Source organism: Eleutherodactylus coqui, chromosome 1 (assembly GCF_035609145.1).
Source record: "Eleutherodactylus coqui strain aEleCoq1 chromosome 1, aEleCoq1.hap1, whole genome shotgun sequence".
In the NCBI taxonomy this organism is placed as follows: domain Eukaryota; kingdom Metazoa; phylum Chordata; class Amphibia; order Anura; family Eleutherodactylidae; genus Eleutherodactylus; species Eleutherodactylus coqui.
Window position 1 is genome coordinate 149,235,978 of NC_089837.1, and position 27,911 is coordinate 149,263,888.

The 27,911-nt window shown below is 41.6% G+C and overlaps 1 protein-coding gene across 1 annotated transcript in view; it reads right to left on the reverse strand.

Moving 5' to 3' along the window:
- Positions 1-27,911, reverse strand: part of LOC136626565 (T-kininogen 2-like) — a 51,704-nt gene that overhangs the window by 17,425 nt on the left and 6,368 nt on the right. The window contains exons 3-8 of the mRNA XM_066601619.1: positions 25,960-26,044; positions 17,154-17,183; positions 14,441-14,616; positions 12,906-13,016; positions 7,568-7,652; positions 390-538 (exon numbers count right to left, since the gene is read on the reverse strand). Of these exons, the coding sequence (XP_066457716.1) occupies positions 390-538; positions 7,568-7,652; positions 12,906-13,016; positions 14,441-14,616; positions 17,154-17,183; positions 25,960-26,044 (636 nt within the window). The remainder of the gene's footprint in view (positions 1-389; positions 539-7,567; positions 7,653-12,905; positions 13,017-14,440; positions 14,617-17,153; positions 17,184-25,959; positions 26,045-27,911) is intronic.

The window sequence follows — 27,911 nt, forward strand, 5'->3', positions numbered from 1 at the left end:
AGGAAGTTGTAATGCCTTCCCTGTCTTTCAATTGGCCAGAAAAGCGCGCTAACGTCTCAGAGATGAAAGTGAAAGTAACCCGAACATCGCGTGGTGCTCATTACAAGTAACGAGCATCCCGAACACCCTAATATTCGATTGAGCATCAAGCTCGGACGAGTACGTTCGCTCATCTCTAGTAAGTATTGATTTTTTTGATTTTTTTTTTGAAAAGCATAGATGACTTTTTAAAAGAGTGGAGACAAAAGTATACCAACCCTTTTGGCTTATGAGTCTGTGGGTTTGTTCGATTTTGACATTTACATTGGGTAAATATTCCAGCTATGAGCTAAACATTGTCTGTGGAGATGGTGTGAGCCTATGTTACCAGGTGTGAAGGAATACTTTACCAATCTCTTTGAAGCCGTCGCAATGCTCTGAACTTTATAAAGGTTTGTGTGGTTGCTCTGTGAATTATACTCCTCAATGAATTTTTTCAGCATATTCAGCAGTTCAGGATCATTCTTTTCCACTTGTTCAGGGCAGCTAAGGCAAAATCCTGAAGATAAATAAAATACTGTAAACCAATGTATCCACTTTATTTGTACATGTAGATATCTTCTGTTAATTAGGTTCTGATGAATATTAGTGGAAAATTAACAGTCATAATCAAATAATTCAATGGCTAAACTAAAACATATAGAAAGTTTGAGTAAAATTCAAAGCAGTCTCAAAGAAAATAAAATTTAAAAGAAACCTGTAGCTTTGAGTCCACTGACATCGTCCACACTCTGAATGCATGGTCTATGTATACTTATGGGAGAGACAGTGCAGGCACCGGTAGGCAGGTAAGTATAAAAAAAAGCCCTACCGAGGCTTCTAAGAACCTGTATTATGAGCACCATAATTTAGATTATGGTGCTCATAGCTGTTGACAAGTTCCCCTTAAAAAAAAAAAAATTAAAAAAAAAATATATATATATATTATATATATATATTACTTAGCTGATACTAAACAAAAATATACTAACACGTCTTTTCCTTAGGCTACCTCTTGTACACCATTTTTTGTCGATTGTATACACAGTCTACCACTCGCAGTTGATGACACTTTTTCATTATAATGCTTTCACACAACATTTTTTTTAAACTGTTGAGGTGTAAAATAAAAATACAGAATAAATTCTGTGCCCTCATTGTAGTCCAATCTGCAACAGAATGGTAGAAAGTTTTGTTTGTAATTCATGGCAGTAAAATCTTTCTCTAATTAAGTGACTATTAGGCCACATCCATACGGGCAATGCGATTTCGAAGCAAGAAAATCGGAGCGATATTACATCAGTGGCCAATGCGGTATCACTGCATTTTATTGAAGTGATAACGTGATTTTGTGTTGCTACAAAGTCGCACATGGTGATACAAAGTCACATGACTTTGTAGCACCCCGTGCAAGGATTTTCAGGGGGGAAAGGGGGAGGCTTGCAATATAAGTCCTACCCTGAAAATAAGCCCTAGCTGCAGTAAAAAAAAACTAAAAATAATAGTATTACCTAAGATGCCTTGTCATCTCTGGTGCGTCTTCTCCCCAGAAGCCTTCCGGCATTGGCTCGAAGTCTTCTGCCAGCCCTTCCTGGACTGGAGGAACACAATCCTCACCTCCAGGAAGGGCTGGCTGGGATTGGTTCACGAGCGCCGTGGCTCAGCCAATTGGAGCCGGTGCTTGATGAACTAATCACAGCCATTCATTCATTCATTGAAGGGCTGTGATTGGTTCATTGAGCGCTGGCTCTGATTGGCTGAGCCCCAGCGCTCATGAAACAATCACAGCCAGCCCTTACTAGAGGCGGGAATTTTGATCCTCCAATCCAGAAAGGGCTGGCAAAAGACTAAAGACAAGTGCCAGAGGTAAAGAGAAGACACCCTCCAAATATGACAGCACCTCTTTAGGTGATGTATTATTATTATTTATTTTCTTTATGCAGCTAGGGATGAGTTTAGGGCTTTTATAGTAGGATTTCCTACTGTAAAAGTTGCATGGCATCACACAAAAAATGCGTTTTTGTGCAATACATCACAAAGGAAGGCTCCATGGGGAAACATGGGCTACAAAAAAAAAAAGTATGCCACGATTTTATAGTCTTACAAAGTCACAGGCTACAAAATATCGCTCATGTGGAGGGACCCATAGAAAAACATGGGCTCCACATACATGTGATTTGTAGCACTATCGTTTTGCTACAAAACCGCTTAATATATGGAGTTTGTGTAGATGAGCGTATGTGTAGATATGTTAACAAGATGATGATGTGATTGTGCTGTGAATAGAGTGCTATCTCAAGCATATTTGCATTGCTTACTCTACTTTTTTGCGCTTCCGGGCCCGTTCACAACAGAGCAAGACACAACCATGCCAGTTTGGAACAGCTCAGCAACCTAATTAGTTCCCGGTATTCTCAATTAACACTGTCATAAATGCGCACACAAAAATGCTCAGTGTGAGGGAACCCACTGCAATTGGCTAAATTAGCATCATTAAAAGTACCTGGAAATGGCTCTGAATTAATTATTAAGCCCTCTGACAAAGGGGGAAATGTTGTTATGCAACGTGATAACTACATCGAGGTGTGCCTAAAACTATTGAAGAATAAGAACACATACACAACACTAGACTCAGAACCCACCAATGCATTCGTCAATGTCTTGAAAAGGCTACTGTTTCATGCTATGGAAATGGGTTGTGTTAGCCCCACAGAATATCAATATATGTTTCAGAGTCATCCTAAGGTAGCAACGTTTTATACACTAAAAGGGAGACCCATCGTCTCGGGAATAGACAATCTAACACAGAATGCTAGCGTCTATGTGGATGAAATACTACATCCATTCGCTACATCATATTGAGGGCATCAGTGTTGAACAACATACAATGATAGCTAGCGTTGATATAGAGGCTCTGTATAGTTCCACATCGCACCAGGGGGGTCTGAAAGCAGTAAGGCATTTCCTAAGACAGAGGGGCAGATTATTGAACCAACATAATCAATTTGTTGAGAACCTTCTAAACTTAATTCTGACACTTAACTATTTCTTGTATAGTGGTCAGAACTTCCACCAGCTGAGGGGCACAGCGATGGGGAACCGATGTGCTCCCTTGTACGCTAAATGTACCTGGGCGGTTGGGAGGAACAACTTGTCTTTTCGGAGGACAGACCTTCTTTTGCCTCGGAAACGGGAGCCTGATAATGTAATCAAAATAATAGACACATACAATAACGGAGTACTCCAGATAAGTGATCTTTTGGGGAGATTCTGGGCCATATTGAAAGAAGACGATGATATGAGCGATATGTGGTGAAGAATGGAAGAGAAAGAAAGGTTTCCTGAGGACCCTAATGCCAGGAACCCTTAAAAAAGAGAGAGAGTGAGAGAGGGATTGTGAGGAGAAAAGAAAGGCCAAGACCACTGTGCAGAGGTACTGTGTTGCAAGAGTGCCTGTGGAGTGACCCTACCCCTATCCTTCTCTGGAGAATTCCCCTTCCAGGAGCTGTACCTGACAGATAACGTAGGCCTGCAGGACCAGTGTCATGCTGAGTTTCCTCCCTAAACTCCAACCATCTGTTCTTACTTGCAATAGTGTGTTGTGAATTTGTGTGATATTGAAGTTTTCCAAGTAAAGTTTTGCCAGGCCCTGACCTTTCCCAAGGACTGAGGTACTTCAATCTTACATTGTGTGTGAATTCCCCTTATTACTGTTGAGGGTCATACTGGTGGGTAATAGGAACAGTAGCATCATGCGTGACAAAAATGTATTCCTGTTCCATCTATATTGGCCTTCCCTTTCCTAGGGGTGTCTGGAAGAGGCCCAACGCTGTTCTGGACGAGGCTACATGTGTCCCTCCGTGACAAGTGACCACTCTACCCTTCCAGCTCCACAGTATATGCCCTGTGTCCTGAGTTAACCATTGGGACGCTGCATAATCCAAAAAGTTTGTTACCATATTAGCCAGTAGAGCAAAATGTGATTGTTCCTAGCAAGAGAAACCAAGTAATCTTGTAGATATTATACCTTTTAATGGCTAACAAAAATGCATGATGTTAATGCGAGCCTTTGAACCTACACAGGGTTCTGCTTCAGACTTAAATGATATAGAGCTGAAGAGGCATGAAAAAGCGTGTTATGGAAGGTATTTGCTTCAGAACCCAGAGGTGGAGACCCGCTCCAGATTCTGCAATGCAAATCCGGTTGTCTGAAGCCTGCCTTAATCTTCTACTAATGCTTCCCGGCCACGTGCACTGTGTGAGTAGAAGCCATCCTTTGCTGCACAGAGCTTCTCCTCAACACATTGTGCATGCTGCCCACCAAACCTTGATGCACTTTTTCTGTGTCTTGGTGCATTGCACCTCTTGCACCGAGACACTAAAAGCATGTTCTGGGTCTTAATATGCTAATTGTAAACATTTTTGCAATATATTTAATCGCCAGCCCATACATTAAAAAAGGTAAATTGCAATAATAGTTTAACATTAAAAAAAATCCATACCACTAGACTATGTCTTTAATAGGATTCTGTTATTTCACTATCCAGTGAGGCTCAAAACCATCTGTCATATTTGATAGTGGCTTACATGCTACTGTAAGAGGGAAATGGTTTTGGTTTGTGGTTATGGTCTTCATGCTGAAGCAGTTTGAAATCTGCCTTTAAAAAAATATAAAATTCCTCTTTATATATTCCTCCAAATAAGAAAATATCTTTGAACGCACCCAGACACGCAAATCAATATTTTTTAATGTTTTTAAAAGACCAGCTATCTATTACCTTTAACCAATACAAGAAGCGTACTAAACAAATCTACAAATTTTTATCTGCCGACATTTTTCTAAAGAAAACAGTACAGTTCATAAAATGGGAAATAGACCTCCCAAGTCAATTCTCCCTACAAGAATGGCAAACCACCCTAAAATGGGCTGGAAAATCTACAGCATGCACATCCCACCATGAGCAGTACTATCAATTATTGGTCAGATGGTACTATACTCCATTAAAACTCTCATACATCTATAGCAGCGCATCCCCTAAAAGTTGGAGAAACTGCGGACAAATAGGGTCACTGCTCCATATTTTCTGGAGTTGCCCCCTAATCTCCACCCTATGGAGGAGGGTGTTTAAAATGATAAAATACTCAATCCCTTCTCAACTTAAAGCAAAGCTAGTTTGGCGCTTCTACTGTTAGGGATAAATAATGTCCCATTGGAATGCAGAACAATTATCTGCCATATACTACACGCAACTCGTCTCACAATAGCGCACAACTGGAAAAGCTCTGAACTTTCTTCCATAAAAAAAATAGCATCTATAGTCTCGTCCAACTGCACCTACGAAACAATGTTGGCAGTCCAAAATGGGATCCTTTATTGGATTCCATTTTGATCCTTTTTGATCCCTTTTCCATTTTGAGTCCAATAGGATCCCTTTATATCCAAACAGAACATTTGGCTGACAAATCATTCCTCAATTAATTAGCATACCAATTCCTCCACATACCACCCTTCCAAATATCTCCATGTCTTAAACCCCTCTCCTTTCCCTAACAGATCCTTTACCATAAGATAAAAGCCGTCAAGTGGTACAAATAAGTTTCTCGTTTCTGGTTCATAGTTGATATCTAGTACTCAAGTGACGAACTAGGTTAACCTGGCAACTATTTTCATTTCTTTTGTAAGAAGGAACATTAGTCTCTTTACTATTCAACAACACATTGCATGTTTAAAATATTTATGTCACGGTACAAAAATTGTATTCTAACGTAACAAATATGTCAACTTTCTTCTATTCTCTGTTTATTATAAAACCAAGCAAAAATTATTGAAAAGAAATGTGCCTTTAAGAGCTGAAAGTGGACTGTGATGCGGAAAGCTCTCGTGCACAATTTTAGACCAGTTTCCAGGATAGGAACAGCCTTGTGTGAGGCACGTAGCGGTACGGATGGAGGTCGCACTTCTAGAGAAGGAGAGCTAACCCCTATGAGGCTACCAGCAGCAGAACCCTTTGGGCAATAAAACATAGAGCAACATCTTCAGACTGAATCTTTAGCCTCAAGTCGCCCAGCATTCACTCCCCAGCTCCTGTCCACTAAGCACTAACTTAGAGCTGAAGGACTTTCCTTGGACTTTGTAAGAAGGCCTCGAACAGCGGTTTCAGCATTTAAGTTATTCATACACAGACTTCATAGTACTCAAGTAGCGACACATTTTGTTTGTAACGGACCGGTTATCGGTTCTCTGAAGAACATTGTTATTGCAATTAGCCTGAGTATAGCCATACATCTTTTCTGCAGTTTGCTGTATTAACAGTTATTCAGCATCATGAGCCAGGAATTGTCTTTCCAGGCTAATATGCAGAATCTAAGATATGCATCTATGCCCCAGTTGTAGTTCTAAGCTGAGCGCAATTGACCTAAGCCAGACCTGGCCTGAACAGGGCCTTGAGTGTTTAGGGCTCATGTCCACGGGGAAAATATGATTTAGGATCCGCAGCGGATTACCTGCACGCGGATCCGCACCCCATAGGGATGCATTGACCACCCGCGGGGTAGATAAATACCCGCGGATGGTCAATAAAAGAGATTTAAAAAAAAATGGAGCATGAAAAAATCTGGACCATGCTCCATTTTCGTGCGGGTCTCCCGCGGGGACGGCTCCCGCGGGCTTCTATTGAAGCCTATGGAAGCCGTCCGGATCCGCGGGAGACCTAAAATAGGAATTTAAAAGAATTTACTCACCCGTAGCGGGCCGGGAAGGTCTTCTCTTCCTCACGGCCGCATCTCCCTTGCTTCGGCTCGGCGGATGTGCCCGGCGCATGCGCGCGGCACGTCGACGACGTGCCGGCGACGTGCCGCCGGCGTGAGGAATTCATCCGCCGGCCGAAAAAGAAGATCCGGCCGTGAGGAAGAGCAGAGCGTCCCCGCCCGCTACGGATGGGTAAATTCTTATAAATTCTTATTTTCAGCGCTCATGTCCGCGGGGCAGGAGGGACCCGCTGCAGATTCTCCATGTAGAATCCGTAGCGGGCCCGATTTTCCCCGTGGACATGAGGTCTTAGTGAGCTCACTGCCAGTTTGTGCCAACAAAGCTACAATGGCCCCCATAACTATCCAGGCTTTTGTACATTCCGAGATCACCATTCCAGTGATAGTATTTACCTGGCCCTAATTTTCAGCTCGACCTCCTGGGATAGAAGAAGCACACCCCTATCAGGCATCATGAACAGGATTAGCCCTCCTCCAGAAAACAGAAGGTCCAGTCCGGTTCAAGAAGAACGTGACCAACGGCTGAAACAGCTTGCACTGGTCTACCGGGAATATTGCCATGAACAGGAAGAACAGGAGTGCCAGCTGTGATGGTTTTTCCAGGATTGATTAACTCATGATAGAAGAAGCACACCCCAGAGCCCAAAGCCAGCCCCTAGTGACAGTACAGCAGATTGTTCTTATGCAATAAAGCACTTTTCATCATGGTATGATGAATCTTTACTTATTCGTAAATATATCTAAAACAGTATTTTGAAGTGAAATCTTTGCATATTCTTACCTGCACTTGAGTGGCATCCTAAATGTATATCCTTGATTTCTTCATTTGGTGTCACAAACACTTTGGTTTTGCAGTAACCATCTTGCTGTAAAAATATGTATCAAAGACAAAAAATTAATCAAAAAAGACTCTCAAAATATCCTTGCTTAATAGAACTGCCATATTGTAGTAAATCAACAAATGTTCTGCCACATACTGCAATGGTGCAATGGGCAGAGTGACAAAATAAAGAAAACTGAAATGATGTGCGCTAATGCTGCCCATACATTAGATAGACGGTGGGCGAAGCGGTTTCTGCTGCATCAGCAGGTATTCGATGTGCACAAGCTGAAATCGAGCTGAAATCCTCTGTTTCTGCAATTCCGAAGCTGGGGAAACAGTGTATCGCACACTGCCTGTGTAACTTCCATTTACTTATATGGGAGTTATGGAAACAGAGTAGCACAGCCTGCTCTACTGTTTTAATAAGTCCTGATTATCCCCACCACCACATTCAGCCAGGCTGGGGACAGCCAGGACCAGGACTAGAGATAGGTGCAGCCGGTGTTACGGGCGCAAGTATAGTGACTCAGGTTCAGGATAAAATGCATCAGATGGAATTACAAAAAATTGCTTTATTTATGAACAAAGATGAAAATGAATACTTTTATTATATACAACAAACAATTTAACTTGTAACATAGAATTGTCTATCACTAGCTATGACTAACTAGATCCTGGAATTCATAATACTCTATGCACAATATGACATTATGCAGGCACAATAATATCCATAATATAGACCAAGGTACAATCCTGTAAAACAGAAAGACAACCTACATAACATAATGCACAGTTCAGAAATTCTAAAATGCAGTGCAGATAAATTCTAATAATATTCATTTTAGGCTTGGCTCAGTTTAAAATCATTTTCTCTGGTAACAGACGCTTAAATAGCAAGTGTCCCACTCACTAAAGTTCCCCTGCCGCTGGTTACATGAGGCACACCTAGCAGCTTTACTGAGACCGCCCTCACTTACGAATTCTTGACAACAATGCTTGTATGCCATTCCTGGTCTTGGTCCATGGTATGACAGCACCATTACTCTCTGTTCTTTTTCTTGCTCAGTGCTATAGCACAGAAATTTGGGGCAATTTGCACAACATTGTCATGGCAACAATTTTACGCCTTTAGGGCAGCCACTTACACTTCCTCCCAGAGATAGAACCTGCATCTATCAGACTTAGTCTGCATATCCTGTGCCGATGCCATGAAAGTCTCAGATGGCAGTACCCCTTAAACTAACTTTGCTAGTATACAATTAAGCCTTTGTAGGCTAAATAACAATGGCACAACATTGTGCAGAGTTCAAATATTTATCCATTGTTGAATTCATTATAATTTCCTCTTGAATATTAGTTATATCTCCATTATCTTGATTCCATTTATTTTTTAATCCCTTCCTGACACACTTCTATATATGTCCTGACTGCCTATGCCCCATGTCATTTGGACGTATATAGACATTGGCAGTATATGCTGTGTATGGAGTGGGCCAAGAAAATCGGCTCATGATAACAAACACATGGTTTATTCAACCCAAACACCAACTGTACACATGGACATCTCCCAGTGGCCTCCATCGAAATCAGATTGATTACATCCTGTGTCATCATCGTTGGAGAAGTTCAGTCGTTGCAATAAAAAAACCTTTCCTGGTGCTGACTGCGGCACTGATCATAAACTCCTTGCAGCTAAGATCAAGATTAAATTCTGTAGCATTAAGAAAGGTGCTCCTTTGAGAAAATTTGACACATCTAAAATCCCCAAATCATACACTATTGAGGTAGCAAACAGATTCGAACTGGTTGACACATCAGAAATGCATCCAGAGAAACTATGGAATGATATACAGTCCACAGTTATGGAAACACCCAGTAAGCATTTCACCTATAAGAAGCAGGAAAAACAACGATATTGGTTGTCTTAGCAAAGAAAAGTGGAAAAAGCGGCAGGCAACAAAGACGACGTTCGGCAACTAAATGCCAATTTTCAGCAAGCAGCAAGGAAAGACAAGGTAATGGACTGAAATGAGCATTGCAAACAACTCGAAGCAGAAGCCATGAAAGGCCATATCCAAGGCCTATTGTCACAGGTCAAGATGTCCTAAAAACCTTTCATGGCACGCAATGGCACAATCAAAGGCAAAAATGGGAAGGAATTGAATGACCAACAGAGTATCAAGGATAGGTGGAGGCAATACACAGAGGAACTATATGCCTGCAATCACATACCTGGTCCATTGTGTGAGGTGGAGCCTGTGGACTTGGACCCCTCCATTACGGAATCAGAAATAGCTATAGCAATGAAACAACTAGGCAAAAGTTAAGCGCTAGGCATAGATAACATACCAGCAGAGCTATTGCTGCCAGTACCGATGAAAGCCATCACGGCACTGTGCCAGGCAGTATGGGTATCCACACAATGGCCACAGGACTGTAAAAGATTTGTCTTCATCCCTTTACCAAATAAAGGTGACTCCCGGAATTGCCCCAACTAACGAACAATAACCCTCATGCAAGCAAGAGCCAAAATCATACAGAAAAGACTGAGATCTGTAGTTAAAGCGGCACTCCCTGATGCGCAGTCAGGATTCCGGCGTGGACATGGCACCCACAACCATATTACAAACCTGTGATGGACCATGGTAAAAGCTCAAGAATACCAAAAGAATATCTACATGTGCTTTATTGACTACATCAAGGCCTTTGATTGTGTTGAGCATGACAAGCTATGACACGCCCTACAAGAGCTGGGCGTATTGGCACATCTAGTCAAGCTGATAAAATTACTTTATACCAATCAAGAGCCACTGTGACAACACAGTGTGGGGACACAGATTGGCTTGGGATCGGCAAAGGTGTTTGACAGGGTTGCATCCTCTCACCCATTCTTCTTGTTTAACCTATATGCGGAAGTGATCATGTGGAAAATGGACCTAGACGAATTGGAAACCGGAGTGAGAATAAGTGGCAGAAACATCAACAATCTCCATTAAGCAGATGACACAACTCTGCTTGCAGAAACAGAAGCTGGTCTGAAGCAGCTTATATGTATGATTACAACTAAAAGTGAAAAAATGGGCCTCTACCTGAATTTAAAGAAGACAAAAATGATGACAATTACAAAAAATTCAAATCAAAATTGACAACAAAGCTGTAGAAGGTGTGCAAAACTTAATCTTCCTTGGTTCAAAAATTGACTAGGATGGAGAATTTATGCCAGAGATAAAACGTAGGATAGCATTGGGGTGAAGCGTAATGCTAAACATGGACAAAATTTGGAAAAGTAGTGATATTGGCATTGCAACTAAATGCAGGATAGTGCAAATGATCATTTCCCCCATAGCCGTGTATGGATGTGAAAGCTAGACTGCGAAAAAAGCTGAAAGGAGGATGGATGCGTTTAGAAGATTTCGAGTAGCATAGGAGGAGAGATCTCTCATTGTGCACTCCAAGAAGGTCTGATCATTTAGAAAAAATAACTGAGAATAGTTAGGCTACTCTCACACAATGCGTTTTATGCTGTCTGTTCTATTTTCAATGTTTAAGCCTTTTTAAACAGGATGCGTCCCCCATTAAAATCAATGGGGCGTGTTTTCAACGCAGTCAAAAATGTGGTAGTCACTGTGTGCAATATTTTACTGCGTTTTTGAATGCAACATTCTATGCCACTGTGAGGAAAAGTGAAATGTGTGACGTCATCGGCTTTCTTTGCCTGCGTTGTTACTGTGCTAAAAGCACAGTAACAATGGAGGCAAACGCTCACATTAAACACTGTACAAAGCAGCTCTGCTCTAGTAAAAAACGGTGCATTTACAAAAACAGTGTTTTTACCAACACCTGTGTGAGAGTGGCCTTAGAGGGGGCAAATACTCCTAAATACTGTGGTGTCTCTATTTAAAATGAAAGGTTTCAGAAATAAATTTCATGTCAGCCAATGAGAGTTTATATTGAGTGCCTCTGTTTGAACTAGCACATAAAATAGAAGCAAGAGATGGCAATCTTGCCTAGTGCCATTTTGTATATAGAGAGGAAAAGAAAGCAAACAATTTACCATAACTCTAGCCATAGGGCATTTGTGCAGTGTGAGAACCCTACCCTGGAATTTGGGGCACAATCTAATTTGTTCAAGAGTTTCAGACAAGAAATTCACTAGTGTACCCTATCAAAGGCCTTTTCAGCGTCTACAGATAGGAAGCACAGATGTTTCAACATGGTCTTAGCCCTATCAGCCAGAAGCAGTGTTTTGATTATATTATCTCTGACTTCCCGGTCCTTATTAAAACTCACCTGATCAGAATGAGGTAAGGCTTGGAGCTAACTGGCTAGTGCTTTCGAGGAAAGTTTCATTTCCACATTTATCAAAGATATGGGCTAAATTTAGTGGAGAGTGTTGAATCTTTACCTGTCTTTGGCAGGACACTGATGTGCACCTCCAAAGATTGCCTTATGAAAGGGGACTCTAGGAAACTTGCGGTGAAAAGCCTGGAGAGGAAAGGGGTGAGCTGGCTTGTTTCTTCAGTTTATAAAAAGCAGGCGTGAAACCATCTCTTCCTGGACTTTTTCTAAACACTGTAGATTTGATAACTAAATGTATTTCCCCATCTGTAAAGTCTGTCCCTAAGTCCTCTCATTGTCCAAAATCAGAAGAGCAGTCTCTGTAATGTAGTCAGTGATGCGCCTCTGCAAGTGAGAAGCGGGCATATCAGCAAATTGACCTTTGAGATTGTAGAGCTTCTAACAAGGGTTTTTCTGGGACTGAAAAAGAAGATAAAATGGTTCAAAATGAATAAAAATGGAATACTCCTGTATCCCTGTCACTCCATGTCCAGCTTTGCAGCCCTGGTGCCAAGCACACAGAACCCGAAAGAAGTGGCAGGCGGTGACGTGGTGTTCATTGTTCACATGACCGCTCTGCCGCTCAGAGGCTTCAGAGCTGATTATTCTATGGCCCCAAGATGCCAGGAAAGTGCATGATGACTGAGAAGGAGATAATCAATACAGCTATAGGAGTTGTGTGAGTGAAAGAAACAAAATTAAGTCTCTATGTTGTGGATGCAAAATACACCACACATCAGTCAGTTGTAGTAAATACATTTTGACCACAAACACTAGAAGAATAAAGAACATTTCATGGGACATTTCCTAGAAGATGGGGATATAATATAAAACAAACTGTGGACTATAACACATTTCTACATCATGACAGATGAATTTCTAAATGTGGAGCAGAAAATATAAAGAGATCAATAACAAGAGATATTGACAATGGAGAACAACTCAATAGACCACTTACCCCATTTTTGTCAACTGAGCACTTTTCAGGAGACCATATAGGAAATAGACTTTTAGAGCAATTAGTTTGTCTAATTTCATACTCCAGTTTATAGTTCCACCCGTGTACAACCTAAAACATACAGTATATTAAAATAAATGGATAGCAATCTATGTTTTACAAATCGTGCAAATATGTATATTAAAAATAACTTTATACCAATCAAGGAGCCACTGAACTATGCCAATCAAGAAGCCAAATAACTATGTCATTTGGAAGTCTATTATTAAAGTGAGTTGGGTATCGCTATCTATAGTGAGGGCCTATATACTCTACAACAATTTTCTACAATAATCCTTATATCAGAATATTTTCTTTTTAGGAATGGGACATTCGCTGACCACAACAAAGCTTGACTCTTCTTTTTGAACAGCACATAGGGGATGTTAAAAAGGAGCAACTGAATTGACACAGTTTCTACTCTAATGTTAGATTTCTGCTCCTCGTATAGACAGCCATTTTGAACATTGAAGTACCGTATATTAGAGAATTACTCTTTGCACAAATTCATTATATACTTCACAAGAGTAGATATATGATGTTTTTAGCTTTTCAGTGATGTCCAAGAGCTCAAAGGAATAATAAGGAAGACCTATTCTTGAAATATTGTGTGTATGGTTTTCTGGCTGGGTTTCCTTTTCCCAATCATTGTAAGACTTTTTAAAAAGTCACATTGATTTGAAGGAATGCTGCCATCCAATAGGTGGCGCTACAGAGGTATTTTTCCATCTTCCTTATTTGCATAAATTACCCAGAGGAGCTTGCATGGTCTTATAAGTCTCCTCACTTACCTTCTAGGTGTCCCACACTGCTTTTGGGTGCTCTTCTTGGGGAGAGACTATACCATCCCCGGACCCACTTACCCGTTAGGTGTCTTCACACACTTTTTGGGTACTCTCCTTAATGAGACACAACACCCCTCCGGACCCACATCACAGGCATGATTGGGGATAGAAGAGCAAGCCAGAAACTTACTGCACACTGATAAAGGGTAAACACCCCAAAACAGCTGTCTGTATATGGTTTTATGGCTTGGTCTCCTATTCCCAATCATTGTTAAGACTTGTTTAAAAGTCACATTGATTCGAAGGAATGCTCCCATCCAATAGGTGGTGCTGCAGAGGTATTTTTCCAACTTTTTTATTTGCATTTCAATGAGTACTGTCATAGAGGAATACTGGCTGTAATTATTTACCACGAGAGTAGTAAATCCTATTGGAAGTGTTAATTAAAATAAACCTGTCATCAACTACTGTATAATTACCATAAACTAAGTTATCATGCTTATAGTTTAGGTTAAGGGGAATCCAGTGAGCTGGGTCACATACCCATCCAATCCCCTGTTCCTGCGGTGTGTCCCGGCAAAGTTAGTGGGGACACCTCATCAATTATGTGAGCATGAAACTCAGTTTATGGCACTTATTGTTGATGACTGGTTCCCTTTAAGTATATCTACTACAGTGTAATCAACACATAGTGGAACAATAGTTTCTGACCTGTTTCTCTGCCTTTGTAATATTCTCAAGGTCAAAGTGGAATTGGTGGTTTCCCACTCTGTTCATTTTTTCAATTGCCGCATGCAGTATTGGCAACAACGTGTCACTCTTGGTGTCTATGGCATGAAAGCATCCCAGGCACGGGTGATGGACAACTGTCACAGTCGGCTCTAAAACTACAAACATTGTAAATATATGAATGATTTGAAGCTGTTGACATTGCTTATAACAGGGTTACATAAAAGTTTGGTTATGCCTTTGTCAAAAATATGTTTTGCGGAGGTCTTCACTACTTAGCATATGAGGTCAACTGCTAGCACTATAATATTGACATAAGATGTGAACATAAAGTACATATGCACGGTTTCCATCATTGTAACCTGTGGGAGTTATGGAAACAGCTGTGCAAGTATGCTCATCTATTTCCACAACTTCCATAGAAGTGAATGGAGAGAAGAACCATGCCTATGAGTTCCCACCTCTCCATTAATTATTTTCCTTCATGAAGCTCAACAAGAGTCAAGAGACCTGTGCTCTCAACATAGGTATGGATCCCAGAGGTAAGATATCCCTTATTTATAGCATCCATTTAATTCTAGGTGTGCTGAGTCATAAAATGACAACAAGAAATACAATGGGAAGTGTTCTGACCAACTCTCAGCCCAACAGAATGCCATTTCTGGGATCAAGACCCTTTTACAGTAGAAGTGGTTGAGATGTGGAGGCCCTTGCGCTATTAACTTTTTGCTCTTGCTTTAAAATGGTGCTGATCTGGTAATAAACACTTAAGGCCTTTTACAGCCCTGTGGTATCTCACTTGATACATTCTTCCACTTGGATGTGCAGCCATTTATGACCACTGTGTCGGCAAATTTGATTAGTTTCCTATCAATTCCCTCCTCCAGATCATTTATAAAAATGTTGAACAACACTGGGCCTAGGACAGAGCCTTGTGGTACCCCACTTGATACATTATTCTACTTGTATGTGCAGCCATTTATGACCACTCTTTGAGTACGACCACTCAGTCAGCTGTGAATCTACCTGACAAATGTATCCAGCTGTGATACATTGACAAATGTATCTCATACTATACTTATTGGAAAAAATGACCAAATATGGGATTGACAAAGCAACTGTTAGGTCGATTCACAACTGGCTGAGTGATCATACTCAAAGAGTTGTCATAAATGGCTGTACATCCAAGTGGAAGAATGTATGACGTGGGGTACCACAAGGCTCTGTCATAGGCCCAGTGTTGTTCAACATTTTTATAAATGATCTGGAGGAGGGAATTGATGGGAAACTGATCAAATTTGCCGATGACACAAAGCTAGGAGGCATAGCTAACACTAGGGAAGAGAGAGAGAGAGTGTTCAAAAAGATCTAGAAAAGCTTGCACAGTGGGCAGCGACTAACAGAATGCTATTTAACAAGGAGAAATGCAAAGTCCTACATCTGGGCAATAAAAATGAAAAAAGCACATACAGAATTGGAGGAATTGAGCTAAGCAGCAGCACATGTGAAAAAGACTTGGGTATACTAATAGATCATAGACTGAACATGAGTCAACAATGTGATGCAGCAGGCAAAAAGGCAAACACAATTCTGTGTTGTATTAAGAGAAGCATAGATTCTAGATCACATGAGGAAATTATCCTCCTCTACTCTTCCTTGGTCAGACCTCATCTGGAATACGGTATCCAGTTCTGGGTACCCCACTTTAAAAAAGACATAGAGAAACTGTAGCAAGTTCAGAGAAGAGTTACCAAGATGGTGAGCAGTCTGCAAATCATGTCCTATGAGGAACGGTTAAAAGATCTGGGAATGTTTAGCTTGCAAAAAAGAATGCTGAGTGGAGACTTAATAGCTGTCTACAAATATCTGAAGGGCTGTCACATTGCAGAGGGATCGACCCTATTCTCATGTGCACAAGGAAAGACTAGATGCAATGGGATGAAACTGAAAGAGAGGAGACACAAATTAGGTATTAGAAAACAGTGAGGGTGATCAATGAGTGGAACAGGTTACCACGGGAGGTGGTGAGTTCTCCTTTAATGGAAGTGTTCAAACAAAGGCTGGACAAATATCTGTCTGGGTTGATTTAGTAAATCCTGCACTGAGCAGGGGTTGGACCCGATGACCCTGGAGGCCCCTTCCAATTCTACTGTTCTATGATTCTACGCAAAGTTAATCTTTCCAATGACTGAACGATTTTGCGATCTATTTGCATAAAGTGTTAATGGGCATTAACACTTTATCATCTTCATTTGCATGTAAAAGGGCCTCCAGAAGCTGTTTGCGGAGCCCAGCATGTGATTAGTCACACACCTGCATTGTTCTCTTCCTGGCTGACAGCAGATTACAATGTTATCTGTCGTCTCCCGTGGAGGTAACAGTGTGTAGTCTATTGAGAGATACTTTAACTCTCACTAGCTGAACAATGGATTTTAAGTCCACCTTAAAAATCATCATTCAAGCGAAAACTGCACGATGGCAGCAGTCATTTTTGGTCTTTTGAACAAATTTTGAGCGATAATCATTATGTGTAAATGGGGCTTTACACATTGTTGTGTGCTCCCTGTAACAAATACTTTGTATCTCCTTACTGTGATGCTCGATACAATCTGTCATTTCTCTGTACATAGCATAATGAAGCTTAGAGCTATATTTTGAATACAGAATAATTATAAAATATAAAGAGAATATCCACCTGGTTGTTTTGGTGTGTGTGGCTGCCCCCCTGAAATAAGAAGCAAATACAATTAATGTCACAATTTATGGAAGTTATAATTTACTTTGTCATAGTTATCCAGGTTAACCTACAGGATGAAATATGGCTGTCTTTACATTTACTTACCAAACAGGCTGCAATCCAGATACTTAAAAAAGCATCTTTTGTTGTGGAATCAAAAGTTATCTCCTCAAAATCACTAGTGAGTCTATCAGGGGTGTAACTAAAGGCTCAGGGGCCCGGGTGCAAAAGTTCAGCTTGGGCCCCCCCTTACACTCCTCGTACTGTGCTGCATACAGCTGCAAAACTAATTTACATACATGATCTAGACCCTTGGCATAAGCTTTCCAAACATGACTTATTTCCTGGACTATGTGAACATTTGCTTATAGCCCCTTAGGCTGGGCTCACATGAGCGTATGATTACCGCTTATTACGTGAGCGTTGTACACGCATTTGATACGCGGTAATTCGCAGGCAATCAAATACATTGAGATGCACAGTTCTGCTCATATTTGGGAGTAGAAGTTGCATAATATTTGAGCACAAAAAAAGGACGCAGCGCATTAAGCGCATTAAGCGAAAGAAAGCCCATTGTTCTTTATTGGTGCATATTCACCACCACTCATACATAATTACATTGAGTATGGACGGCAGGAAATATAAACAATAAAAACTGGTGAACTGCGCATGGCAGCATGTGTTAGATATGCTGTAATGCACAGTACAATTTCGCTACAATACACAGTAATGGGGCAGGTCACCGGCAACTCCACAGCGGTAAAACTCTGCGTGACCCATGCAGTGTATTATGCTTATGGCTGTGTGAGCCCGGCATTAGGCTGTGTTCATGTTTTTTGTTGCATTTTTGAACCACAATTTAAAAAACACATTAAAAAACTGCATGTGGTATTCAGAAACCACATATGTTTTTAAGAAACTGCATACACTATAAAAAACGCATGTGGATTTAAGCAATACATGTGCTGCTTTTGTTGTTTTTTTAAAACCGCAGGATTTTGATGCACTTTTTTAATTGCGTGTAAAGTGTGCAATTATATGCAGGCTCTCTTTCTTTGTTACTGTAAAACATGCCTACCGTGTTCTCCATTGACATCTCCAGATCAGGCAGCTGAAGATGCTGCACGTATTAAATGATCTGTGCCTATGCCACGGAGAGGATGATGCAGAAGCGTGACGTTATTTATGACATAAACAGTCATGAGTGCATCACTGCTCGTGCAACAAGATGATGACCCAAAACACACAAGTAAGGGCGCCTGCACACGAGCAGAAATTCCGCTGCTGGATTTCCCGTGGTATTTCCGCCGCTGGAAGCCTGCATATGATTGCGTTAACAAACGCAATCCTATGCAGACGGCCACGGTTTGGCCGCACGAAATCTCGCGCGGCAAATAAACCGCAGCATGTTCTATTTCTGTGCAGGGCTCGCCAGTCACTCACCCGCCGCCGACTCCGGTCTGCGCATGCGCCGGCTGCTCGGCAAGCCGGCACATCAAACAGCCGGAGCCACAGGTGCGGGTGAGTACGTGCTGGTCCCTGCAGGAGCTCGGGTTGGATCCCGCAGCGAGAATCCTCGCTGCCGGATCCGACCCGCCCGTCTGCAGGCGGCCTTAATCAACTAAAAAATGGTTGAAAAGAAGATTTGTCTTCTGTCATGCCCAGGTCAGAGTCCTGGCCTTAATCTTATGATAATAAGCTTCATGAACTGAAGAAGGCTGCTCATGTACGGTATCCCAGAAATATTGATAAAACTGAAACACATTTGCAGGGAGTAGTCATCCAAAACCCCCCTGCTACATCCAAATCTTATTTGCAGGTCCATTAAACATTTGATGGAGGTGACTGAGTGGTACTGGTCATGTGTATTGCTACCCCAAAGTTATGATCACCAAGCATATTGATATATAAATGTTTTATAATACTTTAATGAGGTTATGGGCAGTATCCAGGGCCATCTGTAATCCTACGGCATCCACGACCTCCATCGACACCCCCACCACCCTTTGGGCATCTGGAGGAGGAAGAAGAGGAGCTTTGCAGCCTGACTGGATCCCGCGGCAGTCTGCGGTCTAGCGAAGCCTGCGGGACCACAGGCTAAATTTTTGGCCTGACCCGTGAGCTGATCGCTGGGTGGATCAGGAGCTGCTGGAGCCAGTGAGCTGCCAGAGCAGGCCACTGCAGGGACCCCCTGACATGGAGGGAGAGGTGAAGAGGCTCTCCAGTCGGCCTAAGGGCCCTAAACCACAGCCCTGGGTGCCGCTAACGGGGCCTACAGAGCAGCTCTTTAAGAGGGGAGAAGGGTCCACTGCTCCCCTAACTACCTGGGGCAACTGACACTACCCCCAGAAGCACCCCCCTTACCACCAGCAGTAAAAACTTGAGGTCCCATGAGCCTGTCCTGGGGAGCAGTGGCTCAAACTGAGTAGTGCCACTTGTGGCAGTAAGAAGGCCCCAGTATGCTTTACGGGTCCCTCCCAACCTTCAGTGAGACAATCTGTGAGACTAAAGGGAGAGAGGAGCACTGCTCCATAGGTGAAGAGAAAATTGGGGGTACAATATTAGGTACAGCAGGACAGCAGGACTTTTGCTGTACTCTGCTGCCACTTAGTAGTTCTTTATTAAGACATTTGTTATATCAATGTGTTAATGAAGTTATTGTTTCTGTCTATTACTTCTCTTCCCCTTACTAATAAATGTTGCACAGATTGATTTCCCGTACGCATACCATACACAATATATAAATACACTTAAGACGCCTGCAGACGGGCGGAAATTCCGCGGTGGGATTCCCCACACAATTTACGCCCGTACACGTATGCATAGGATTGCATTACAATACGCAATCCTATGCAGATGGCCGCAGTTTGTCTGCGCGAAATCACGTGCAGAAAACAAACCGCGGCATGCTCTATTTCTGTGCGGGCTCGCAGAGCGGGTCCCGCTGCGAGAATTCTCGCAGCCGGATCTGACCCGGCCGTCTGCAGGCGGCCTTATTATATATACATAAATAATAAATACCATACAATAAATATTATATAATAAATATTGTCTGTACTCCCTTATACAACATCTAATAGTAACTATTAACTGTATGAAAACACATTTCTCTCTTGTACTCATGTTATATTATGCTAATCAATTTTTACAATATCAACATCTCCTATATATATTTTATTTATTTTATTATTACATGCTGAAAGAAAATTAACTGTTTATCAACTACTAAACCCAACTTCGTATATCAGATAATCATGATTACCATTATTAATGTGTTTATAAAATTATTGTTTTTATTTTTTAATCATTTTAATAATGTTTAATTTTTTTAATTATCTTTCCTTTTACTTGCTATTAAATATCACGTAAATAGATTTTCAATATATCTCCTGTATATAATATCTGTGTAGCATTCTTCCAAGAATAGTGCTGCATAATAGATGTTAGGTAATAACTATCTCCCCTGTTATTTTATATTTAGCAAGATGATAACTTCTGGATTTGTAAGACATGTTATTTTATGCTCGTATCATTAGTTAAATTAATAAATATATATTAATAAAGATGCAGGAGAAAAAATAAAATTTCATATTTTTGCAAATATGTCATTTTAAAGACATTTTTTCTATAGTGAACATGAAAATTTACATCCCAAATTGGATACCCCTGTTTGTCCTGTGTTCAGAAACATACCCATTGTGGCCCTAATCTTATGTCTGTATGCACAACGGGGCCCAAACCGAAAAGAGCAGACGGTGACTTTCAGAATAGACATTTTGCTTGAAAGTGAAGACAAAAAAAAAAGAGAAATAATTCTGGCGTTTATCCTCCTTAACGTCACAATAACAGCAATCGGTTCTGTATACACACTTATTTATGGTTCCTAATAAGTCGCCCTCTGCGACGAAACGCGTAGAACAGAACACGAATGAGAACCGAACTACTGAATCTGATTGTATCTTTGAAATAGACATGCAGTGGATGTCACTCTTGATTCCACTATAGTGTTATATTTAGAGTGGCATTTTGTATAGTGACCATTTTTCCGTAGCATTTGCCTGTGTTTTTTGTCTGTATCACTCTCTGAAACTGGTTATTCCAGACGGAAAGTCCTATATCATCTTTTAGGGGTTTCAAACGTGACCCCCCTTTGACTTTTTTATAATTTCTTGTTTTTGTTTTGTCTACTTATGCTGGGCCTTATTTAACATTTTTAATTAATATTATCAATAAAGGTTACGTTTTAAAGGGGTCCTATACAGTGACTTTTGCTTGAAGGTGATTTAGGCCCCATTGCACACTCGTAGAAAAAATTACGATTTTCATTTTTTTGGTAATCGTGTCATTTAAAAAAACTTTTTTTTTGTACAGCATACATAGGAATGAAGACTTGCGCCTCAAAATGGATACGCCCGTTTCTCCCATATTCAGAAACATACCCGTTGTGGCCCTAATCTAATATCTGTATGTGCAATGGGGCTTAAACCAAAAGGAGCTGCCGGTGGCTTTCAGAACAGTTATTTTGCTTGAAGACCTTTTAGGCCCCATTGCCCACTTGTAGAGCCCTTGAGCGGCCAAAAACGATATAGAACCCCATTTTGAAAACTATACCACTTAACAAATTCGTCTAGGGGTGTACTGGATATTTTTACCACACAGTTTTTGAATGAATCTAAACAAAGCAGAAGGGGAAAAAATGCTGTTTTCATTTTTTGGCAATTATGTCATTTTAAAAAACATTTTTTTGTACAGCACACATATGAATGTAGACTTTCACCCCAAAATGGATACCCCTGTTTGTCCCGTGTTCAGAAATATACGCATTGTGGCCCTAATCTTATGTCCGTATGCACAACGGGGCCCAAACCAGGAGGAGAGATCAGGGGAAGAGGAGTTTAGGAGCACACACTACCATCAGTGTGTGCATCCTGCAGCAGCACCGAGAAAAGAAACAGTAGCGTTCTAACGACAAGGAGGAGGTGAGTATATGATTCTCAGGGGGTCACTATTACTACTGGAGCTACTGTGGGGGGGGGGGGGTTACTATTACTACTGGGGCTACTGTGGGAGGGGGAGTATTTCTACTGGGGCTACTGTGGGGCGTCACTATTACTACTTGGGCTACTGTGGGGATCACTATTACTACTGGGGCTACTGTGAGGGTCCCTATTACTACTGTGGTTACTTTAGGGGGGTCACTATTACTACTAGGGCTACTATGGAGGGCACTCTTACTACTTCAGCCACTGTGTGGGTCACTTACTACTGGGGCTACTCTGGGGGTCACTATTACTACTGGGGCCAATATAGGGGCCACTTACTACTGAGGCCACTGTGCGGGTCACTATTACTTCTAAGGCCACTGTGGCGGTCACTATTTCTACTGAGGCCACTGTGGGGGAGACTATTACTACTGGGGCCAATATAGGGGACCCTATTACTACTGGGGCCGATATAGGGTACATCATTACTACTGAGGCAACCGTGGGAGTCACTATTACTACTAAGGGTACTGTGAGCGTCACTATTACTACTGGAGCCACTCTGCACATGGTAGTGTACCTCAAGTTGAGTTAGGGTATGTTTACATGTTCTCAGCGGAAATTTTAAGCGGCAAATTACACAGCATGTCTGCATCCAAAAACATTCAAAATTTGCACCGTTGGTTAGGATTTTAACTGAAATCAGCCACGCATCCGCGGCTGTCAATGTTACCTAACTCCTGGTTCCCAGTGACTTGGTCAGGTGCAGAGGCGCTGTTCAGATGATGTTGGTCAGGTGACGCCACTACAGGTCGCTGAGAACCAGAAGCTGGGAGCACTGACTGCGGAATGCCTATGGAGGAGATAAGAAGGAGCACTGCATAGTATGAAATCAGTTGCAAGTATGGAGCTGATTTCCAGTTAAAATACGCACCAATCGTACTCCAGTGCTCCAGCTAGGTAAAAACACAGAACGTTCCTCCCTGTCAATTTTGAAACAGCCCGAAGGTAAAATCATACATTGTGATAAGCCCCGCCCCCTGACGGGTTGGTGCTTTCTGGTAAATAAGTGGGTTTTGGGTTGCAGTTTGGGCATTCGATCTCTAAAAGGCTTGCCATCACTGGCCTTAAACATCTCTCCTTTCCTTCTAGGCTGCTGACTGGTCAGCCCTAGGTCCAAATTTAAACCCAAATTTAATGTACTGTAGTCTTATTTGTGGCCCCTTGCCTTGGGGGAGGCATTTCTCAGGGCTGAATAGGCATTTCCCCTATATTGAGTAAGCTACAGAATACTTGATCTTTGGCTCCTCATGTGGGTTTCGGCATGCAAATTTAAACCTAGGATTTAACATGCTGTAGCCTTGTTTATGACCCCTTGCCGTGGAGGAGGATTCTCCCAGGGCTGAACGGGCTTTTCTTCTATACTGAGTCACTAATTAAGCTGCAGAATATGTGATTTTTGGCTTTTTATATGGGTTTACATATGTCATACTGTTCTGACCCTTTTGTAGCTTCTTTTGTTCCTTAGGAGCTTACTGATGGGACAGTGCCCCCTATCTGTTTGTAATGGTTCCGGGATTGAAACCTATCCTCGGTTGGGTTGGATGGGTAGGGTGGGAAGGGAAGTTGGTGATTGTTTACAGTAACAGGCTGAGGACTCAGCCGAAACGTAACTCATATTATGTGGAAATTGGATTGAAAATAAAGCCATCCGCTGCTATATGAGGATGTGAAGCTCTTTTATGCACCAGGGTTTGCTGCTCCTGTGTATTTATTTGGTGGCTATTGTGAAGAGGATCCGTGGTCGGGACCCGAAGGAGCTTGCAATTTGTTTCTGCTTCCCACTTAAAAGCTCTGTGGTAGGAGTGTGTGCTGCTGTACAGATTCTTTTGCAATATAGTAAATGAGGACTCATTTTGGGACAACCTTTAATAGGTAGGTATAAGCACTAGATTACTTCCCGGTGGCCCTTAATTAGTGCTAGGACAAACTAAAACAAGTCAAGTTCCTTCATAAAATCTATTATACTCCTTCTAGTTTATATAGGCCTCTTTCCTAGTACAGACTGTCCAAGATATTTGTTGAGTATGGGTACAATCATGCATATGTTTTGGGAATGTCATGTCTTACAGACCTATTGGTGGAATATTCCAGAGTTCATGGAGATGTAACTGGGAACCCTGCATATCCTACATCCTAAAATTCTGCCTAAAAGAAGAAAAAATGAATACTGAATAGGGGATTTCCAATGTTCTATATTCACAAATGTTTATAGTATGTTATGCCAGTGTATATTTTGTTTACATGTAGTGGCTGGTTTTTCACAAGGTTAGCTCAGGGAATTCCCATAGTCTTATGCTAATCTAGGTTATAAAGGTTACCCACACATTCAGTGCATTGGAGTTGCTGGGCAGTTAACTCAGATGAAAGATATTTAATAAACCAGTGCCTGTGCCAATTAATCGATGCTAGAGATGGAACAACATTATTTGAGGGCCACTAACCAGAGTGGTAATCATCCTGCAAGTACCTATGCCTGGCAATACAGATGGCTGGCAGGTCCAATGGTGCAAAGTCCAGGGTCCCTAAGACAAGCTGACAACTCTAGCACATTGAGGTCAGATATCTAAGATACTGCAGTATGGAGGGTCAGACAGCTACTAAAAAGTGACCTACAAGACAGGCTGTAGGAGATCTCCAGAAGCTGTGCCAGCAAGAACTATTATTTGCAGTGCGATCCAGCAAAAGGTGATTATGTACACTGGGAGAGGTACAGATAAAAGAGAGGAACAGCTAGCACCAGCAAAAACAGCCACCACCAGCAAAGTATTGTGCCTTTATATTGTGGATGTTGTAAGCACCAAGCTTTACTCAAGTAAACAGTGAGTTAAACCTGCCTCCCATATTTCCTGAACTTTATTATTTGGGGTCTGCACTGTAATAACATCTGACTGGGAAACATTACACCATCACCCCATTACTCTTCACTGTGACTGCTCATTTGGGAACCAACATTAGATTCGGACACTGTAGACCGTGAAGCCAGCCGTCTAATGCACTGTCCCTATTCCCAGTCACCACAGTTGCTGTTATAGGAGCAGCAACAAGTTAATTTCCGCCCGTCTGCAGGCGGCCTTAGGTGGAACAATTATCATTCAGAAAATCGTTTAAATGAACGAAACTGAATGATAATTTTAGACAAATGACTAAAAGACAAGCGCGAATCATGAGGAGCTCGCTCATCGTTTAGGGCCAGCTGGCATAAAAATCAGCGTTGGCTCGGGTGCTTTAATGCCCTTTCAACACTGAGCGTTCAGTGTTTCATATAGGAATGTGAAACACTGAATGATAAGTTCCTAAGGACTGCACGATTCTCAATGGGAATCATGCAGTCTAAATGGGCTGCCCATGTGTGCACATTACCGGCTACTTCCGTTGGGCAAACGAGAATCCTGAGATTTTCAGCCCGCGTAAAAGGGCCTTTAGATTAAAGACCACATTTTATTAGTAATCAGTGCAGAAACCCAGGTAATTACAAAGGGTTCACTAACTTTATATTGGAATTGTATTCTTTTTATGCCTATTGTACTGTATTTCTTCATCTGTGATTGATTTACTCATGAATTTACAGTAATGCAATAGGGCAGTAAAATATGCTCTTAGCTGAGTACTTAGTTTGGACCATGCTGGAACATAGGTTTGGTGGCACTTAGATAAAAATTTCTTTGACTATAGGCTACATAGCCTAAACTAGTTGAGAAACACTACAATATAGTACATACCTTTTGTAGTAGAACAGTTTTGGCTAATAATCTCATTTTTGGATTCTGTGTTGACTACAACATGTGCTGAGCATTCACCGCAGTCCTGGACAGAAAAAAAGACAGATGATTCAAACAGTTTGTATGAGATTAGCGCTATGCAAATGAGTGCTGGAATAATGCCACCACAGCGCCACCTATTGGAAGGGAGCTACCTTACGGGTCAGTATCTGACCTTTTAACAGGGCCTGTAATGCATGTTTCTCCTTGTGGAAAGCACCACAGAAGAGAAGGCTATGGGTCTTGCTCTTTTGTTTGTTATTTTTTGCCCTTAGTGAGACATAGGCAGGGTAATCGTGCTAACTGCTAGGGAGGGAAATGATGATACTAGAGAGCTGAAACCATCACGCTCCTTGAGGGTTATTATAGAAACTGCTATGAATATTACAAGTATCTCAGACTAATTTAGGATATCCTACTAACGCTAGGAAAGCTACGCTCCTTACTGTTATATGTCATAGTTCTCACAAATCCCTCATTCAGTTAGGAGTAAGGAAAATCTGTCAGGCAGCCCCGTCTGCTCGAACAAGATAGCCTAGGACCAGCATTAGCCTTACTGTTCACATTCCTTTACCTCCCTACAGGTAGTCTCTCTAGTTGTCATTTCGCCCTACTGCTGATCCCAAATGCACTCTGATACCAGTTGCAACATCGCAGCAGACTGGCCCTCAGACAAAAATCCATGAGGAACTAGATCAAAATCTACTATCTACGTTCAACATAGGTTGCTGCTCTCATGGTCAGTATTCCTTTTGGAGGCTCTTGCCAAGATACCATGTTGGCTAGATAAGAGTCGCCGCCATTGCAGTTTTAGGTTCCTACCATGGCTCTTTAGTTCCTGATGAACCGCAGGTTTGCAGGGAAACGCGTTGAACTTCAAACCTGAGCTTGTATTAATCAGAACTTTGAACCTGAGCTTTTACAAATCAGAACTGAGTTTTTTTCATGAACCTTAGTTTTTGGTTCTGACTTACAAAACCGTACTTTTCTTCTTCCCTAGTTTCTATCAGAGAGATTAACTGCATATCAAAAGTTACTAACCCTATACATGGTGAAAACACATTAACAGATCCACCACTTCAGAGATATGCAGATCTATACACTAAGCTATACAATGCTAACTGTATATACGGCCTAGTGCTTTGGTCTAACGGTTTGCACGTATTGTACATCTCTATCTTTTCCTGTGCCTTACAATACATGGAAAGATTTAGTATCCAGGAAAAATAGTTTAGAACTTTTTTTGTCTGAGTGTCTATATGTGTGTGTGTGTGTTTGTTTTTGTGCTCTGCCCTTATCGTTGGTATGACGCATTTAGGTTACCAGTGTGCGCTGTTTTTTTTAACTATTTGAATTAAAATTTGTAGTTTTATCTTTGGAGCCTATTCTGTGAGGGGCAGTGGTAAATCCACAGCAAAATCCTCAGCCTTTCTGCATCAATAGTAGGGGTGAAGTCAGCTGCAGATCGGCACCAAAATCCATGTGAAAATCTACTCCAATGGTGCAGAATTTGACATGGTTTTTGATGTGGAAATGCTGCAGATTTCACAGCAGATTTTCTGCTGCTTAACCCCTTAGTGAAGCACTCCATAGACTTTGTATATCCTGCTTTTCTGGCCTTTAATCCCCAGGGCCATAAAAACACACTTTCTCTGGGGATTAAAGCCCTTAAAACTCCATGCTGACGGTTACTGGAGGTAGCCGACATCCTGGACCTGTCAAGGGGGCCATGGTAAGACATCCCCCATCCCAGTCGCATAGCAGCGCTCGCATTAAAGTAAATAAAAAGTTTTAAAAAGTTAAGAAGATTCAGCTCCCCTCACGGATCAGCTAAAGATATTCACCCCCATCCTCCGCGATGTCCCTTGGCGATCTGGTTCCCCAGGACCTGACGCCGGTCTTCTGCACATGCG